General features: G+C 49.1%; 1 protein-coding gene across 2 annotated transcripts; it reads left to right on the top strand.

Moving 5' to 3' along the window:
• Positions 1–8,727: 8,727 nt before the first annotated feature.
• LOC309828404 (BOLA class I histocompatibility antigen, alpha chain BL3-7-like) lies at positions 8,728–12,190 on the top strand. Of its 2 annotated transcripts, XM_082663693.1 has the most exons (8): positions 8,728–8,867; positions 9,191–9,460; positions 9,662–9,937; positions 10,557–10,832; positions 10,951–11,061; positions 11,492–11,524; positions 11,668–11,715; positions 11,878–12,190. In XM_082663693.1, the coding sequence occupies exons 1-8, from the start codon at positions 8,804–8,806 to the stop codon at positions 11,880–11,882; spliced, it is 1,083 nt and encodes a 360-aa protein (XP_082519819.1). In that variant the 5' UTR covers positions 8,728–8,803; the 3' UTR covers positions 11,883–12,190. The 2 variants fall into 2 exon arrangements, with proteins under 2 accessions (XP_082519819.1, XP_082519820.1); XM_082663694.1 differs by lacking the exons at positions 11,668–11,715; positions 11,878–12,190 and having other exon boundaries at positions 11,395–11,525.
• Positions 12,191–18,201: the final 6,011 nt, after the last annotated feature.

The raw sequence follows: 18,201 nt of genomic DNA, 5'->3' as shown, positions 1-18,201 counted from the left end.
CGGGCCTAGTTGCTCCGCGGGCCTAGTTGTTCCCCTACATTGGCAGGCAGATTCTCAACCACTGCGCCACCAGGGAAGACCTTGACTTTTTCTTTTTTTTTTTTTTTTTTGCGGTACGCGGGCCTCTCACCGTTGTGGCCTCTCCCGTTGCGGAGCACAGGCTCCGGACGCGGAGGCTCAGCGGCCATGGCTCACAGGCACAGCCGCTCTGCGGCATGTGGGATCTTCCCGGACCGGGGCACGAACCCGTGTCCCCTGCATCGGCAGGCGGACTCTCAACCGCTGCGCCACCAGGGAAGGCCCCCCCTTGACTTTTTGATAATAGTTATTTTGACAGGTATGAGGTGATAGCTCATGGTGGTTTTGATTTGCATTTCTCTTATGATTAGCAGTGTTGAACATCTTTTCATGTGCCTGTTGGCCATCTGTATGTCTTCTTTAGAAAAATGTCTATTCAGGTCTTCTGACCATTTTTTAATTGGGTTGTTTGTTTTTTTGATGTTGAGTTGTATGAGCTGTTTATGTTTTATATATTAACCCCTTATCGGTCATATCAATATTTTCTCCCATTCGTTAGTTTGTCTTTTTATTTTGTTGATGGTTTCATTTCCTCTGCAAAAGCTTATGAATTTTGGACTTCCCTGGTGGCGCAGTGGTTAAGAATCTGCCTGCCAATGCAGGGGACATGGGTTCGAGCCCTGGTCTGGGAAGATCCCACATGCTGCAGAGGAACTAAGCCCGTGTGCCACTACTACTGAGCCTGGGCTCTAGAGCCCGTGAACTACAACTACTGAGCCTATGTGCCACAGCTACTGAAGCCCACCCTAGAGTCCGTGCTCCACAACAAGAGAAGCCACCTCAAAGAGAAGCCCGTGCACCACAACAAAGAGTAGCCCCCACTCGCCACAACTAGAGAATGCCCTCACATAGCAATGAAGACCCAATGCAGCCAAAAATAAATAAATAAATATTTTTAATAAAAGCTTATGAGTTTTGGGACTTCCCTGGTGGTCCAGTGGCTAAGACTCTGTGTTCCCAATGCAGGGGGCCTGAGTTCGATCCCTGGTCGGGGAACTAGATCCCACATGCTGCAACTAAGTGTTCGCATGCTGCAGCTAAAGATCCCGCATGCTTCAACTAAAGATCCCGCATGCCACAATGAAGACTGAAGATCTGGCGTGCCGCAACTAAGACATGGCGCAGCTAAATAGATAAATAAATATTTAAAAAAAAAAAAAGCTTATGAGTTTTGGGAATTCCCTGGCAGTCCAGTGGTTAGGACTCGTTGCTTTCACTGTCACCACTCGGCATGACCAAAAAAAAAAAAAAGAGCTTATGAGAGTTTAGTTAGGTCCCACATGGTTACTTTTGCTTTTGTTTTGTTTCCTTTGCCTTAGGAGACAGATCTGAAAAAATATTGCTGCTATTTATGTCGGAGGGTGTTCTGCCTGTCTTCTCTTCTAGGATTTTTATAGTTTCAGGTCTTACATTTAGGTCTTAAATCCATTTTGAGTTTATTTTTATATATGGTATGAGGAAATTTTCTAATCTCATTCTTTTACATGTAGCTGTCAGTTTTCCCATCACCACTTGTTGAAGAGACTGTCTTTTTTCCATTGTATATTCTTGCCTCCTTAGTTGTAGATTAACTGACTAGATGTGTGAGTTTATTATGTGTCTGTTTTTGTGCCAGTACTATGCTGTTTTGATTACTGTAGCTTTGCAGAATAATCTGAAATGAGGGAGCATGATACTTCCAGCTTTAATCTTTTTTCTCAAGATTGCTTTGGCAGTTTCGGGTCTTTTGTGGTCCATATAAATTTTAGGATTATTTGTTCCAGTTCTGTGTGTCCCATAGATTTTGGATCATTGTGTTTTTGTTTCAGTAGTTTCTAGGTATTTTTAAATTTCTCCTTTGATTTCTTCAGTGATCCATTAGCATGTTGTTTAGCTTCCATGTGTTTGTGTTTCTTGTAGATTTTTTCTTGTAGTTGATTTCTAGTCTCCTTTGTTGCCTCATTTTGGCTAACTTGCTGTTTTTGTTTCTATGTATCTGATAGATTGGTTACATTTCCTGATCTTGGATAAGTGGCCTTTTGTAGGAGACATTATGCATCCCAGCTGTACACTCCTCTCTGGTCACCAGAGCTATATGCTCTAGGGGTGCCCCCTATGTGGGCTGTGTGAGTCCTTCTGTTGTGGTGGGCTTACTACTGTGGACCATCTAGTAGGCATGGCTGGCCCCTGGTCTGGTTGATTGCCAGGCCTTGCCTTGTGCAGAAGCTGATGGCTGCTGTTTGGCAGGGCTGGGTCATGAGGTAGCTTGTGTGGGATCCCAGGGGGTCCTGGGGCTAAAGCTGGCTCACTGGTGGGCAGATCCAGGTTCGGGGGGGTATGGTTGTGGGTTCGGGTTCCCGGATCTAGTGTTGGTCTGCTGGTGAGTGGGGCTGAATCTTGGGGTGGCTGGCTGAGGAGTCTAAGGTATCCCAAAGCTGGTGTTGGCCTGCTGGTGGGTGGGGCTGGGGCATGGGGGATCCCAGGACTTGTGCCCACTCACTGGAGGTGGAGCTGGGTCCTGGGGTCTCTGATTGTGGGACCCTGGGGGTCCCAAATCTGGTGTCAGCTTGCTGGTGGATGAGGCTGGATCTCAGGGCAGCAGGCTGATGGGCCCAAGATGTCCCAGAGCAGGAGTTGACCTGCTGGTGGGCAGTGCTGGGGCTTAGGAAGTCCCGGGACTGGTGCCAGCCTGCTGGTGTGTTGCTTGGGTCCTGACAATGCAGGCTGCAGGGCTATGTTGGTCCCTGGGCCAGTGTCCACCTGTTGGTGGGTGGGGTTGGGGTCCAGATGATCCCAGGGCTGGTGCCCACTCACCAGTGGGTGAAACTGGGCCCTGGGGCTAGTGCTGGCCCACTGGCAGGCAGAGCCAGGACCTGGGTTCTCTGGCTGCTGGGCCCAGGTATCCCAGAACTGGTGTTGTATTGCTGGTGGATGACACTGAGGCCCAGCAGGACCTGGGGCTGGCATCGCCCTGCTGGTAGGTGGGCTGGGTCCTGCCCTGTCAGCCTCGGGGCTGTGGTGGTCCTGGGGGTGGTATCCGTTCACTGGTGGGGGGAGTTGAGGTTTAGTGGGTTCTGGTGTTGGAGCCTGCTGATTGGTATGTGAGGCTGGTTCTGAGGCTGGTATCGACTTGCTGGTGGATAGTGCTGGGGCCCAGAGTGTCCTGGGGCTGATGCCTGCCCAGTGATGGGTGGAGCTGGGTCCAGGGGTTTCGGGAAGCTGGGTCCAGGGCCCTGGGAATCTTAAGTCTAGTGCCTGTGCACTTGTGTGTGGGGCTGGCTCCTGGGCCTTTTGGTGGACAGGGCCATGTCTGAGGGTGGCTTTGAGCTCAAGGAGTTTAAGGCAGCCTGCCTGGGAGCCCACATCCCCTCATTCTCACCGCCACACCCCTCCCCCAACACGTAATGATCCTTTTGAGGTCTGTGCAGCGTTGCATTGCCCTGGCCCGCCTCCTAGTGGAGCAAAACTTCCCAGCCATTGCCGTCCTCTGTGGGATGCCCCAGGAGGAGAGGTGAGTCAGAGATGAGGAAGATGTTTTGTGTCCTTGCGAGGAAAAGAGGCCATTAAAAGAAGGGACTTTCAACATTTTTCTGCTTTCCTTTCTCACAAAGGCTTTCTTAGTATCAACAGTTTAAAGATTTTCAACAGTGAATTCTTGTGGCCGAGGCATGGACATCGAGCGGGTGAACATTGACTTTAGAATTCAGACACCTGCCCCTGAATGTTCAACTTGTCAGCATTAGAGACCAATACCGGGCCCTGATATAGCACTGTCTCTTGAGTGACCAACTAGCTGCTAATTGACAAATTGACTTGCTTTCTGTCCCCTCCATCCTTGGAGGGCCAGAGGTTCATCTTCACTGGGACAGACACCTATTCCGTGTACGGATCTTCTTTTCCAGTCCTCAGAACTTTAGCCAGCACCGCTACGTGGTGGCCATTGAAATTCCTGATGCACAGACTTGGAATTGCTCTTAGCAGAGTATCTGACCAGGGGCCAACTTCACAGTGAAGGAGGTGCAGGCTGGGCCATGACCATGAGATCCACTGGTCATATCACAGTTTGCACCACCCAGGGGCTGCCAGCCACACAGAATGCTGGACAGGCCTTCTGAAGATGCAACTAAAGCTCCATCTTTGAGGAAACATCTTGAAGGGATGGGGATACATCTTTCTGGATGCAGTGTATTATTAAATCAGAGACTTTTATATAGTGCCATGTTCTCAATAGGAAAATAAGGTGGGTCCAGGACCAAGGTTTGGAAACAGGTGTCACCCCATTTACCATTACTTTCAATCACCCACGGGGGGGATTTTACACTTCCTGCCTTCACATCTCCACAGGGTTGGGGGTCCTGGTTCTCAAAAGGGGCACTTTTATAAGGTGTACCACAAGGATACCATGGAACTATACCTCTACACATTACTGTTGCCTCCAGAGAAGTTTGGACTCCGTGTGCCCAGAGACCAACAGGTAAGAAGAGGAGTTCCCTCTTCTCGAGGAAGGAGTAATTTACCCTAATCTGCAGAAAGGGGTGGAGCTACTACCACACAATGAGGGCAGGAGGAATCCATTCAGAAGTGGTGGTAGACTGGGCGCTTCCTGGTTCTCTCACGTTCCCTGTAATTTGAACAGACAAATGCAGCAACCCAGCCTGAGAAAGGCTGCTCAAGCTGCCATGACAGAATACCATCGGCTGGGATACTTAAAAACAGAAATTAATTTGCTCACAGTTCTGGAGGCTGGAAGTCCAAGATCAAGATGCCAGCAGGGTTAGTGTCTGGTGGGGCCTTTCTTCCTGGCTTGCAGACAGTGACCTCACAGCCATTCCTCTGTGAGCACAGGGGAATTGAAAAAGGGAGAGACGGAATTCCCTGGTGGTCCAGTGATTAGGACTCCATACTTTCACTGCCGAGGGCCCGGGTTTGATCCCTGGTCGGGGAACTAAGATCCCACAAGCCACTCGGCATGGCCAAACCACCACCCCCACCAAAAAAAAAAAAGAAGAAAAGAAAAAACAAAAAGGCTATCTCTGGTGTCTCTTGCTCTTCTTTTTTTTCTTTAAATTAATTTATTTATTTTTGGCTGCGTTGGGTCTTTGTTGCTGCACGTGGGCTTTCTCTAGTTGCAGCATGCGGGGGCTACTCCTCATTGCAGTGTGCGGGCTTCTCATCGCAGTGGCCTCTCTTGCTGCAGAGCACGGGCTCTAGGCAAGTGGGCCTCAGTAATTGTAGCGTGTGGGCTCGGTAGTTGCGGCTCATGGGCTCCAGAGCGCAGGCTCAGCAGTTGTGGCTCATGGGCCCAGCTGCTCCGCGGCACGTGGGATCCTCCCGGACCAGGGCTCGAACCCATGTGCCCTGCACTGGCAGGCGGATTCTCAACCATCGCGCCACCAGGGAAGCCCTCTTGCTCTTCTTATAAAGACACCAGTTCTATCATATTAGGGCTCCATCCTTATGATCTTGTTTAGTCTTAATTACCTCCTTAAAGGCTCTATCTTCAAATAGAGTCTCATTGGTCTTTAGGTCTTCAACATAAGAATTTGGTTGGGAGGGATGTAATTAAGTCCAATAACAGAAGTGTTTGATTTCCAGAGGCCCAGACCCATCAGGTGTGAAGGTTTGGGTCACACTCCCAGGTAAGGCACAGGACCCACGCTCCTGTGCTCTGAAATCTATGACAGCGTTTGTGCAGAGGCCCTGCTTCCTGTGGGCTGTTCCCAGACAGTAACTGGTCACAGCAGGGACACTATGGGAGGCTCATTCCTGGGAGACGTGGGACTCCTCTGATGACCAACTGTGACTTGAGGACTCCCTCTGGCCTTGCTTAACTTCGCTTAGATTGTTTTTGATGGTCTTGGAGAGTCCAGGAAAGCTCTCCTTCTGTTCATCACTTGCGATCAGAGTTGCATCTCGGTCTGCTGGCTCTCTCATCTTTTCTGGTTCCCTCTCCATATTCTCTGACAGATGTTTAATAAAATTCTGCTGAGTTTAATCCTATTTTGGCATTTGTTTCTTGGAGGACTGGGACTAACAAAATAATTTCCATCTGTATACCAACAACCTATTTACTTATTCCATCTTGTAAAATCCTTCTCTTTATCCAACTTCTACCAGCATCTGTTCCATTTCGCTTGTTTCGTATTATCTCTTTGAGGTGATCGATGTTTGGTTTTCTAAAAATTGAAGTGTAGTTAAGTTATAATGCTGTGTTAGTTTCAAGTGTACAGCAAAGTGATTCAGTAAATACATATATATTGATATATATTTTCAGATTCTTTTCTATTACAGGTTATTACAAGATATTGAATATAATTCCTTGTGCTATTAGATCATTGTTTACCTATTTTATATATAGTAGTGTGTATATGTTAATCCCAAACTCCTAATTTATATCTCCCCCCACCCACTTTTGCCTTTGATAACCGGAAGTTTGTTTTCTATGTCATGAGTCTATTTCTGTTTTGTAAATAAGCTCATTTGTATCATTTTCTTAAGGTTCCACATATAAGTGATATCATATGATATTTGTCTTTCTCTGTCTGACTAACTATAGATGTTTGTTGTTTTAAGCTGCTAAGGTTTAGAAGTAGTTTGATACACAACAGTAGATAACTAACAAAGCTCTCTTAAGTCTCTATTACTCTATAGTTATTGCCTAAATCTGTTTTATCTCCTTTCACCTTGAAAATGTTATTTATCCTCACTTCCAATTCCTCTCTTCCTCTTTTTTTTCCCCTCTTCATTCCTTTACTTTTGTTTTCTTTTGTCTTTTCTCCTTCCCCCTTGCTTTCTTCCTTCTCTCCTCTCCTTCCTTTATTCTTATTATCGAATGTTTCAAACATATAAAATAATACTATGTGGTTATACTGAAAACTGAAAGGAAGCATTATCTGTATATGCTAAAATTATAATGCCAAGGTATATGGAATAAAAGTAAAATAAAGGAAGAAAAGAAAATGCCTGGGTGATTCTGCAAACAAGTAAGTGACTTTCAACTGCTATTTCCTTTCCTTAAGCTGAGTTTGTTTGTTTCTTTTAAAAAAATATTTATTTATTTATCTGGCTGCATCGTGTCTTAGTTGTGGCATGCGGGCTCTTTGTTGTGGCACGCAACCTTCTCACTAGTTGTGGCACGTGGGCTCCAGAGCGTGAGGGCTCAGTAGTTGCAGTGTGTGGGCTCTCTAGTTGTGGCGCAGGCTCAGTAGTTGTAGCACGCTCAGTTGCCCTGTGGCACGTGGGATCCTAGTTCTCAGCCAGGGATTGAACGGGCGTCCCCTGCATTGGAAGGTGGATGCTTAACCACTGGACCACCAGGGAAGTCCCAAGCTGAGTTTCATTTTCAGAGTAAACAGATCAGCTCCATGAACTCTTACACATTTCTGGTAAAAGCTTAAGTTGGTACTAGCACTTTTTTAAAAATTTATGTTTTTACTGAAGTATAGTTGATTTACAATGTTTTGTTGGGTACTAGCACTTTGGAACTCAAAATAGCATTATCTAGTATGGTTAAAGTGTATATACCATACTCCAGTATTTGATTTTTAAAATCCTGAAAGAATATTTAATTTTTTTTTTTTTTTGCGGTACACGGGCCTCTCACTGCTGTGGCCCCTCCCATCGCGGAGCACAGGCTCCGGACGCGCAGGCTCAGCGGCCATGGCTCACGGGCACAGCCGCTCCGCAGCATGTGAGATCTTCCCGGACCGGGGCACGAACCCATGTCCCCGGCATCAGCAGGAGGACTCTCAACCACTGTGCCACCAGGGAAGCCCCCAAAATATAAATTTTATTTCATCATAACTTTAGTTCAAAATAATCAGTATGCCAGAATGGTATATTTTGGGGTGGTATTTTTCTGCTCCTCTTCAACTCACACAAACTCAGGGATATGGAATGAAGACAATTTTAAAACACAGCAACACAGGAGACACTGACACATGGTTTGGGAAAGTAAAATTTAGGAGCTTTGTGAGTATGATTGGCAGTGCTATTTAGGCACATTTCTGTATTGGTAAGGGCCAAAATCAGTTTTACAGATTAGATTCCTGATGTTTGCGGATCATAAAGATTGTGCTCCCCGCTATAGTTAACAAACACAAAGAAAACTATCCGATCCATATGGGAATCTCTATCTGGTGTTTTCAGGCACAACTTCTCCAGGTTTAAAGCACAAAACCCCTGTTCCTCCACCTCCATTCCCAGAGAGACCTCACTCTCTGGCATCAAGGTCCCTGGCGGGTGAGTTTTCTTCTAGAAGAGTCCAAGGGGTGAGAGATAAGGGGTGAGAGGCAGATGGTCCTGTTCAGCCACGATGGTTTCGAAAGAACACTGGAGGAAAAACTGGCTGAGCCCAATCTGGGCATGGGTTCTTGGTTTCCTCAGACAGCCCCTGGGCCAGGACTCAGAGAGACAATGTGACGAAGAGCATTCGCTGCAGGAGGAGCGGGATCAGGGCAAGAACTCAGGGCCAGAACTCGAGTGTGGCTCACTGGGTCTCTCTCAGGGCGGTGTCTGGGGCGGGGACGCTCAGTGTTGGGGATTCTTCAACTCCCCTGAGTTTCACTTTCTCTCTCACAACCTGTGTCGGGCCCTCCTGCCTGGATACTCATGACGACGCCCCAGTCCTCACTCCCATTGCGTGTCCGGTTTCTAGAACCCAATCAGCGTCCCCGCGGTTCCCGGTTATGAAGTCTCCACCGACCCGCCGCACGCAGTTTCTCCCCAGACGCCGAGGTGGTGGGTCATGGCAGCGCGAACCCTCCTCCTGCTCCTCTCCGGGGCCCTGGCCCTGACCGAGACCTGGGCGGGTGAGTGCGGGGTCGGGAGGGAACGGCCTCTGCGGGGAGGAGCGAGGAGACCCCGGGGGTCGGGGGTCAGGACTCCCAGGGAAGGAGCTACGCCTCCGCCCCCCCACCCCCGGTCCAGACCCGCCCCCTCACCCCGGTCCCCGCCTGTCCCTCCCTTGCTTCCCGCCCCCTTTTCTCTCCCCACCCCCACCCCCGGTGCCGGCCCTTCTCCGACCTCCACACCTTTTCCGTTTCACGAGCCCCTCTCCGCCTCCCGCCTCCCGGACTCAGGGACCCGCACCGGGAGGAGGGTCGGACAGGATCTCGCCCCTCCCCGCCCCCAGGCTCCCACTCCCTGAGGTATTTCCACACCGGGGTGTCCCGGCCCGGCCGCGGGGAGCCCCGCTTCATCGCCGTCGGCTACGTGGACGACACGCAGTTCGTGTGGTTCGACAGCGACGCCCCGAATCCGAGGAAGGAGCCGCGGGCGCCGTGGATGGAGCAGGAGGGGCCGGAGTACTGGGAAGAGGAGACGCAGATCTCCAAGGACGCCGCACAGATTTACCGAGTGAACCTGAACAACTTGCGCCGCTACTACAACCAGAGCGAGGCCGGTGAGCGACGCGGGCCCGGGTCCAGGTCACGACCCTCATCCCCAGGGACGGGCCGGCGTCGCCCCGAGTCTCCGGGTCCGAGGGTCACCCCAACATTGCGGGACCCGCCCGGCCCCGCGACTCGGGAGGAAACGGCGGGACTTTACCCGGTTTCATTTTCAGTTTGGGTTTAATCGCTGCGGCTGGTCGGGGCGGGGTCAGGGTCTCACACCCTCCAGGAGGTGTACGGCTGCGACGTGGGGCCGGACGGTCGCCTCCTCCGCGGGTACAGACAGTTAGCCTACGACGGCGCCGATTACATCGCCCTGAACGAGGACTTGCGCTCCTGGACCGCGGCGGACGCGGCGGCTCAGATCTCCAAGCGCAAGTTTGAGAAAGCCGGTGCTGCGGAGCGCCACAGAGCCTACCTGGATGGGGCATGCGTAGAGGCGCTCCTCAGATACCTGGAGACCGGGAAGGACACGCTGCAGCGCGCAGGTACGAGGGGCCACGGAGCCTCCCTGGTCTCCCCTCGGGCTGGAGCTGGCTTCCCACAAGGGGAGGAAATGGGGTCCCTGTGGGAACACTGCCCCAACTTCTTGTCGGGAGAGGGAGGAATCCGCCCAGGTTTTCGTATTCTGTACAAGACAGTGACTCGCCGGTGGCCTCACTTCTCTGAAAGACAGTGAAGGAATCCAGTCTCTTTGGGGAAGAAGCAGGAAACCAGCCCTGAAATAACTGACCAGCGGCGCCCTTTGACCCTGACCCCCATCTTGTAACCATGACTTTCTCTCTCAAGCCTGTTCTCAGCCTGAAAACATCTTAGGAGGCCTGACTCCAGCTTTTCTGAGTCATTCAGCCTCCACCAAAGTCAGGACCATTGCCCTGTATTCTCCCCTTTACATGGAGCCTCCTACCTTGGCTTTCATCCTTATCATAGAACTTGACAAGGACTGGGAGATCTTCCCAGACCCCGGAGTCCAGGCTGGTGTCTGGTGTTTTTGCTGCTTCTTTTCAAACCTGTTGTGCTGTTCGTTCTCAGGATGGTCACATGATGCTGCTTCAGTGGCCCATGAAGGTAACACTAAGTGTGAATTTTCTGATTCTTCCTCCTCAGACCCTCCAAAGACACACGTGACCCACCACCCCATCTCTGACCGTGAGGTCACCCTGAGGTGCTGGGCCCTGGGCTTCTACCCTAAGGAGATCTCACTGACCTGGCAGCGTGATGGGGAGGATCAGACCCAGGACATGGAGCTTGTGGAGACCAGGCCTTCAGGGGATGGAACCTTCCAGAAGTGGGTGGCCCTGGTGGTGCCTTCTGGAGAGGAGCAGAGATACACGTGCCATGTGCAGCACAAGGGGCTCCAGGAGCCCCTCACCCTGAGATGGGGTAAGGAGGGACACGTGGGGTGGAGCTTCCTCTCAGATAAAGCAGGAGCCTTTCTGGACACGTTCAGCAAGGTCGGGATTCAGGCCTGAGGTCAGGGCCCCTTCCCTTTCCTCCACAGAACCTCCTCAGTCCACCGTCCCCATCATGGCCCTCATTGTTGGCCTGGTTCTCTTGGTGGTCACTGGAGCCGTGGTGGCTGGAGCTGTGATCTGGAGGAAGAAGCACTCAGGTAGGGAAGGGAGGGAGGGATCTGAGGTTTCTTGTCTCACTGGGGGGTTCAAGCCCAGGTAGATGTTTGCCTGCCTCATTACTGGAAAGTACCCTACACACACATGTGGAATATGGAGCTGAGTGCTAACACTTACCCTTTCGTAAAGTACATATGAAAATTAAAGACAGATTTTTCACCTTCATAATTCCAGTTGAGGGCCTGTTTCTCAGCACTTGAAGGTCAGAGGGGGAAGGTCCCGCTAAGGGCAGACTCCCAGGAGGGCAGCTGGTCCACTCCCCCCATATCTCCTTTCTTCATGTTCCTGATCCTGTCCTGGATTTTTGGTTACAGTTCCGGAAAATTCTCTGCAGTCCAGGACAAAGGGGTTCCTCTAGGATCTCAGCTCAGTCTTCTCCCTGGCCTCTCACGTGAGGTTTTCTTCTTACAGGTGAAAAAGGAGGGAGCTACGCTCAGGCTGCAAGTAAGTGTGGAGGGGCTGTGATTCCTGAGACCCTTGTGAGGGTGCAGACAAGAGGCCATGGTGGGGGGCTCACCCTCCTAAAGTTCCTTCTCTAGTTTCTCTCCTGTGGGTTCTGACCACGTCCTGGTTTTGTTCTCCCCCAGGCAGCGACAGTGCCCAGGGCTCTGATGTGTCTCTCACGGATCCTAAAGGTGAGACCCTGGAGGGCCTGACTGGGAGAGGTGTTGGGGCGGAGGAAATGCCCCGGGTGGTGGGGAGCTTTGAATGGGACATTTGAGCATGTGAGGGGCTGTTGGGAAGGTCAGCACTTACATGACTGACCTGAATTTGTTCATGATTATTTTCTTTCACAGTGTGAGGCAGCAGCCTCGTGGGGACTGAGTGATGCACGGTCCCACTATGTGGCTTCAGATCCTGTGACTCCTCTTTCTGCAGCTGCATCTGAATGTGTCTGTGTTCCTTGTAGCATAATGTGAGGAAGTGGGGAGACTGGCCCACCCCTGCCCACCACGACCCCTCCCCACCCTGACCTGTGTTCTCTTCCCTGATCCACTTGCCTGTTCCAGCAGAGGCAGGGCTGGGCCACCTCCATCCCTGTCTTAACTTCGTGGTGCAATGAATAACAATGTCTTAACTTGCCTGTTGGGAATAAAATCTGTATATGAATTTTGTTTTTTCTAATTCCTGCCATGAGGGGTTGATGGGATAATAAGGAGAGGATTCCTGAAGTTTGAGAGAGGAAATAAATGGAAGCACTGAGACCCTTCCAGAATCCGTGTGCTTGCTGTGCTCTGTCTGCTGCAGGTGGGACAGGGGGAGGCTGTGAGGAGCTGAGCGTGGACGCGGCTTGTGCCCATTCCGTGCTCACTGCATCTTGGGCTTTGAGGTGGTCACTCCTGGTCACATCTTCTCTGCTCCTTTGTCCTTGTCTCTTCAGAACTTTGTCCCACCAGCAGCTGTGATCTCAGAAGAAGTCACCAGGTCAGCCTCGGCTCAGGCCTGTGTCCAGTCCTCAGCCCCTATCTTTTGGGTGTTATTTGTTGTTTCTTTGTTTCTTTAGAGGTTCTTGCCTGAGTTTGTGTTTTATTCTCCTCTGGGTGTCCCCCACCTCTGACAGCTGGAGGAGTCGTTTGGCCTGTCGTGGTCCCCACAAGGCCCAAGGCTGCCCCTGCACACAGGAGAGTCTGTGGTGTCCAGAGGTGGATTTTCAGATTCATCCAGCTCTTGCCCTTTGTCTAGGGTTTGATTGTTCTTTCCATATTTCCCCCAACCTTCTCAAAGGATCCAGATTCTGGAATTAGCAGAAAGGCGGGAAACCATAATGTCTCGTCTTAGGTAAGTTCCTGTCGGAATTCTGCTCTGCTCGCCTACCCACTCTCCCTGCCCTTAGCTCTAGTAATCCCAGTGCTGGCTCCAGTACAAACTCATGGATTTATAAAGCAGAGTCTAGGACTTCCCTGGTGGTCCGTTAGTTAAGATGCTGCTCTTCCACTGCAGGGGGCTTGGGTTTGATCCCTGGTCAGGGAAGTTCCACACCCTGTGTGGCCAAAAAAAAGAAGAAAAAAAAAAAAAGTAAAGCAGAGTCTAATTTAGGTTTATATTTGGTTGGAAAATAGGACCCATAAGTCAAGGGTCATTGTTTTCTGAAAAGAAAAATATACTTGTGTAAGGCAGTGCGGAGGAGGGTTGGTTGGTGGGAAGGGGAGAACAGCACTTGTGAGACAAACACCGGCAGCACTGATGTCAATGTGAGTAGATGTTGTTCTGTAGCTGCCACAAAACAGCATTTGGCCTGAGGTCACATTAATAAAGATACTCTCTCTAGAATAGGGAGGTGTTTTACATTGAACATTCACTCAACTGATACAGTTGTGTGCCAGATATATGACATAGTATTTTGCATCTGGGAAACATTGAAGTAAAAACAGAAAAATTGCTGGCCTTGTGGAGCATGTATTCTAGTGGGAAGAGACAGACTATGTGCCATCAGCATAGTAAATAAGGAAAGTGTTCTGTTACAAGGGGATACGTACAGAGGAAAAGATGCAGTGGAGAAGGTGATCCAGAGTGTGAGTACGGGGACAGGGAAAATGGGTGTTTTACTAGGGTGGTCAGGGAGGTCCTCACTGGGAAGGTGACCTTTGAGGAAAGATTTGAAGGACATGAGGAATTATCCCTGAGGATGTCTGGAGGAGGTTCTTTCCAGGCAGAGGGAACCTCCAGGCAAATGCACCAGGGCAGGAGCATGTCTGTGTGTCCCAGTTAAAGTGAGGAGGCCAGTATGGCAGGAGCAGAGATTAATTGAGATGAGATCAGAGGTACAGCCAGACCATGTAAGGCCTGGAGGATGCTGGAAGGGTTTTGACGTTTGCTCTGAGGGAGATGGGAGTTAGAAGATAGTTTTGAGCAGAAGAGGGAGATGGTATGACTTCTTGATTTTTTTTTTAATATTTTTATTTTATTGGAGTATAGTTGATTTACAGTATTGTGTTAGTTTCAAGTGTACAGCAAAGTGATTCAGTTATACATATACATATATTCTTTCTTTTTTAGATTCTTTTCTCTTATAGGTTATCACAGAATATTGAACAGAGTTCCCTGTGCTATACAGTAGGTCCTTGTTGGTTATCTATCTCATACATAGTAGTGTGTGTGTGTTCATCCCAAGCTCCTGATTTATCCCTCTCCCCCATGTTTCCCTTTTGGTAACTGTAAGTTTGTTTTTTGTTTTTTTTTTTAAAGAAGATGTTGGGGGTAGGAGTTTATTAATTAATTAATTAATTTTTGCTGTGTTGGGTCTTCGTTTCTGTGCGAGGGCTTTCTCTAGTTGTGGCAAGTGGGGGCCACTCTTCATCGCGGTGCGCGGGCCTATCACTATCGCAGCCTCTCTTGTTGCGGAGCACAGGCTCTACACATGCAGGCTTAGTAGTTGTGGCTCACGGGCCTAGTTGCTCCGCAGCATGTGGGATCCTCCCAGATCAGGGCTCAAACCTGTGTCCCCTGCGTTAGCAGGCAGATTCTCAACCACTGCACCACCAGGGAAGCCCTGTAAGTTTGTTTTGATATCTGTAAGTCTGTTTCTCTTTTGTAAATAAGTTCATTTGTATCTTTTTTTAAAATTAGATTCCACATATTAGTGATATCATATGATATTTGTCTTTCTCTGTCTCACTTACTTCACTTAGTATGATAATCTCTAGGGCCATCCATGCTGCTGAAAATGACATTACTTTACTCTTTTTTATGGCTGAGTATATTCCATTGGACTTCACCTTTAAAAGCATCACTTTGGGGCTTCCCTGGTGGCGCAGTGGTTGGGAGTCCACCTGCCGATGCGGCGGACACGGGTTCGTGTCCCGGTCTGGGGGGATCCCACATGCCGTGGAGCAACTAAACCCGTGCGCCACAACTACTGAGCCCGCGCCCCTAGAGCCCATGCTCCACAACAAGAGAAGCCACCACGAGAAGCCCGCGCACCTCAAGGAAGAGTAGCCCCCGCTCTCAGCAACTAGAGAAAGCTCGCGTGCAGCAACAAAGACCCAACGCAGCCAAAAATAAGTAAATAAATAAATAGTATCAGTTGAGGATTTATAAGAAGAAAACCAAGTAAAATACTGAATTGAAATAGTTATTTTAAAAAGAGAAAATAGGCAAAATTAAGAACAAAACATAGTTGTCTGAGATATGTCACTGCAGACAAAGGAGAGATTTAAACAATCTTAAAACTGAAGAAATTTATGTCAATGGAAAAGACTTAGTACAAGTCAATAAGTTAAAGCAGTTATAAAAATTGTTTCCCTTCAACCTTATCCAGAATGTTTTAGAGATTAAGTCCTACCAAACCTTCAAGGAAACCTAATGATCTATATAAAATATTCAAGAGGAAAAAGAAATATAGGTTGTATGTAAAGTATGCCCCAACCAAGTTGGTTTTAAAACTATTATCCTCTTTGGAACCTGCACTTTGGTTAGGTAAACAAAACAAACAAAACACCTTGTTCTTGTTGCTAAGAGCTACACGCTGCACATCTGGAGGTGAGGAGTCCTAAGGTTTGCAACTTGCTCTCAGGTAGTGCAGCAATAACGATGATAGCCATCTTTTATGTATTCAGAGGGAGATCAAACAGTTATGGTAAAATTTTAATAAATGACAGAACTAAATATAAGTTAGAAATAATAAAAATATATTTTAAAATTTATTTCCCCTGTAGATTTTCCCACCCTTTTTCATCTTCTCTCTTCCTTTCTTCAACCCTTTCTCCCTTCCTGCCCTCCTTTTCCCGGTCTCTTCTTTGCATCTTGTCCCCTGCACATTCGAGCCCCACGGTGAACACAGGTGACTCTGTCCACCTCAGGCCAGATGCGGGCGGACAGGGGAGTGGGTGCTCGCCTGAGCAGTTTGTAAGCTGTGCCTGGACCCGCTGTTACTGTGTCCTTTAGTGAAGTCACTCCAGTCTTTGAAGGAAGTCACACCGGCTCTAAATTATGTTCCCCACAGAAGAAGGAACATTCTCGGTGGGTATTTCCTAGATCCTTAGCGGGCCGTCTGCTTCCTGGTTTTTGGTTCTTAGAATCTAACAGCGGGGGGCCCGGGGCGGGGCGGGGCGGGGCTGGAAGAAGCATTTCCCTATTCACACGCCTCAGAATCAACCAAGACCTTGTTTAAAATAAGTCGGATTCCAGATCCCCCTCCGGATCTACCAACTCGGAATTTCCGAGGACCACATAGGTCTTCATTTTCTCAAGCGGCAGTTTGAGAACCAGAAACCTAAATGCAGCTCGCTCCCCTCCCAGCCTGCACATAAGTTCCTTTATTCTGCTTTTAAATCCGTGGACGACTTTTATTTCCTTCAGCCCAGGGTTTGGGGGACAGGTGATTTCCAGTCCTCACTGTAAACTCTGGCCCAGCAGAGAAAACTTTAGGGCCCTCCTGCGAGCCCCGCCTTGGGTTCTGCGAGCATCCGCGCTGGGTGGTTTAGGTTCCTTTTCCGGACCCAGCAGTGGCGCCAGAGGTCTGCAGAGAGAAAGATGCCGCTGTGCGGGTGAGTCCAGGGGTACAAAGGTGAGAGTGGAGGGAGAAAACGTCTTTCATGGGGCAGAGCAGAGGGGGCTGGAAGCAGGGTGGGGTGGAGGGAACACACTTTGTACAAAAGACAACCTGGGAAGCTTGGGCGGGGGGCCGGTGTGTTGGGGGGCGAGGCAGCCAAATCTAGATCCAGGGAGCAACCCTGACCCTGAGCCCTATACCATCAGGGCCTCTTCCACCCCCAGAATGAGTAGGATTGGCTTTATCTCTAGTTACAATCATCTCCAAATGCTGTGCAACAAACCTAGCATATTAGCGTTAAAGTATTAAAAGTCTTTTGGGAGGGTGGGGGTGCGCTGAATGAGACGGTTTGCTGGATTTGCACACCTAAGAAGTCCTCTAAGGAGTTGACATCATGGAGGAAAGGGCTTGGGCCCAGCTGTCAGGAGAGCTGGGTTCTACCTGCCTCTCTGCATCTCACTATTCTTGCTATCTTTAGAAGTGAAAAGATGCTCTCTGAGAATGAGCAGGACCCAATCCCTGAATGGCTAAATAAATTATGATGCTCAAAGTAATTAATAAAAATGGATGTGAAATCTAAGAAATGGTTAAAACTTTGTGATGCATGAGATTTCCAGCCACAGAAAAAGTGTAGGGTAGGGGTCTTAGTGGAATGGCTAGTAGTGACAGGCGGAGTTCAATGTGAGAAAGCATTTGCAGGGGAGACAAAGATGAAATGAACACAGTTCCTGCTACTGGAGTGGCTCATTGTCTAACGGGAGGAGTGTAAGATGGTAAGATAGGGTTCAAGGGAGGGCACACCTGGTACCATCAGGGAGGTTCAAACCATGGCCTAGACCAGTGGTTCTAAAATTTGCCAATACATTGGAATCACCAAGGGAGCTTTAAAAGATATGAAGGTCTAAGTCCAACCCAAGGGATACTAATTCAATTGGTTTTGGCCACTGCCTGAACATACAGACAGTGAAAACTCTCCAGCTGGTTTTAATAAGCAGCTGAGTTTGAGGACCATGGTGTAGGTATTCCAGAGACTAAGAGATGAGTGCTGGGGATAAGTCACAGCTTTCAGTAGAAGGAGGCCTTCAGGACGGCATTATTGTTATTACAGTATTATTGAAGTATAATTCATATATCACATAATTCACCCTTTTAAAGTTACAGTTAAGTGGTGTTTAGTATAATCCAGAGGTTGTGCCACCAATCCCACTATGTAAAAGAGATCTTTTAGGATGTGCAGTTCTGATGGGCTGGAAGGCAGAGGAGAGTAATCCATAAGAGGGGAATGTGTAAGCAGTGGCATCCTGATAGGACAGGGTAAGGAAATGGGGGGAGCCCGCTTTTACTGCAACCCAGGGGAGATGTCACCAGAGAAGTGGAAGATGATGCCAGACAGCTGGTTGTGGCAACTGCAGGCTTTGATGGTGGAGTAGAGACCTTATGTGTTAATTCTGCAGATGGGGCAGCTGTGGATGGCTGGGGCCTTATGGTTATAACTGGCGACAGGCAGGTGTTTAGGAAGCCTTTGCAGTTCTCTAGGCTGAGGTAGATGAAAGCCTGGACTAAGGTAGCTGCAGTGGGACTGAAAAGGGGTTGGAGGAGCTGACTGTGAGCCCATGAGAGGCAGGGGAAA

The sequence above is a fragment of the Grampus griseus genome, assembly GCF_964374135.1.
Source record: "Grampus griseus genome assembly, chromosome: 10".
Taxonomy (NCBI): Eukaryota; Metazoa; Chordata; class Mammalia; order Artiodactyla; family Delphinidae; genus Grampus; species Grampus griseus.
The sequence above is the reverse complement of the archived record's forward strand: the minus strand, read 5'-3'. Positions and strand labels throughout refer to the sequence as shown.

Excerpts from the sequence above, each read along its gene's own strand:
- LOC309828404 (XM_082663693.1), top strand. The coding sequence starts at position 8,804 with ATGGCAGCGCGAACCCTCCTCCTGCTCCTCTCCGGGGCCCTGGCCCTG. Across the intron at positions 9,938-10,556 it reads GGACACGCTGCAGCGCGCAG|ACCCTCCAAAGACACACGTG; the intron begins GTACGAGGGGCC and ends CTTCCTCCTCAG. Across the intron at positions 10,833-10,950 it reads GCCCCTCACCCTGAGATGGG|AACCTCCTCAGTCCACCGTC; the intron begins GTAAGGAGGGAC and ends TTTCCTCCACAG.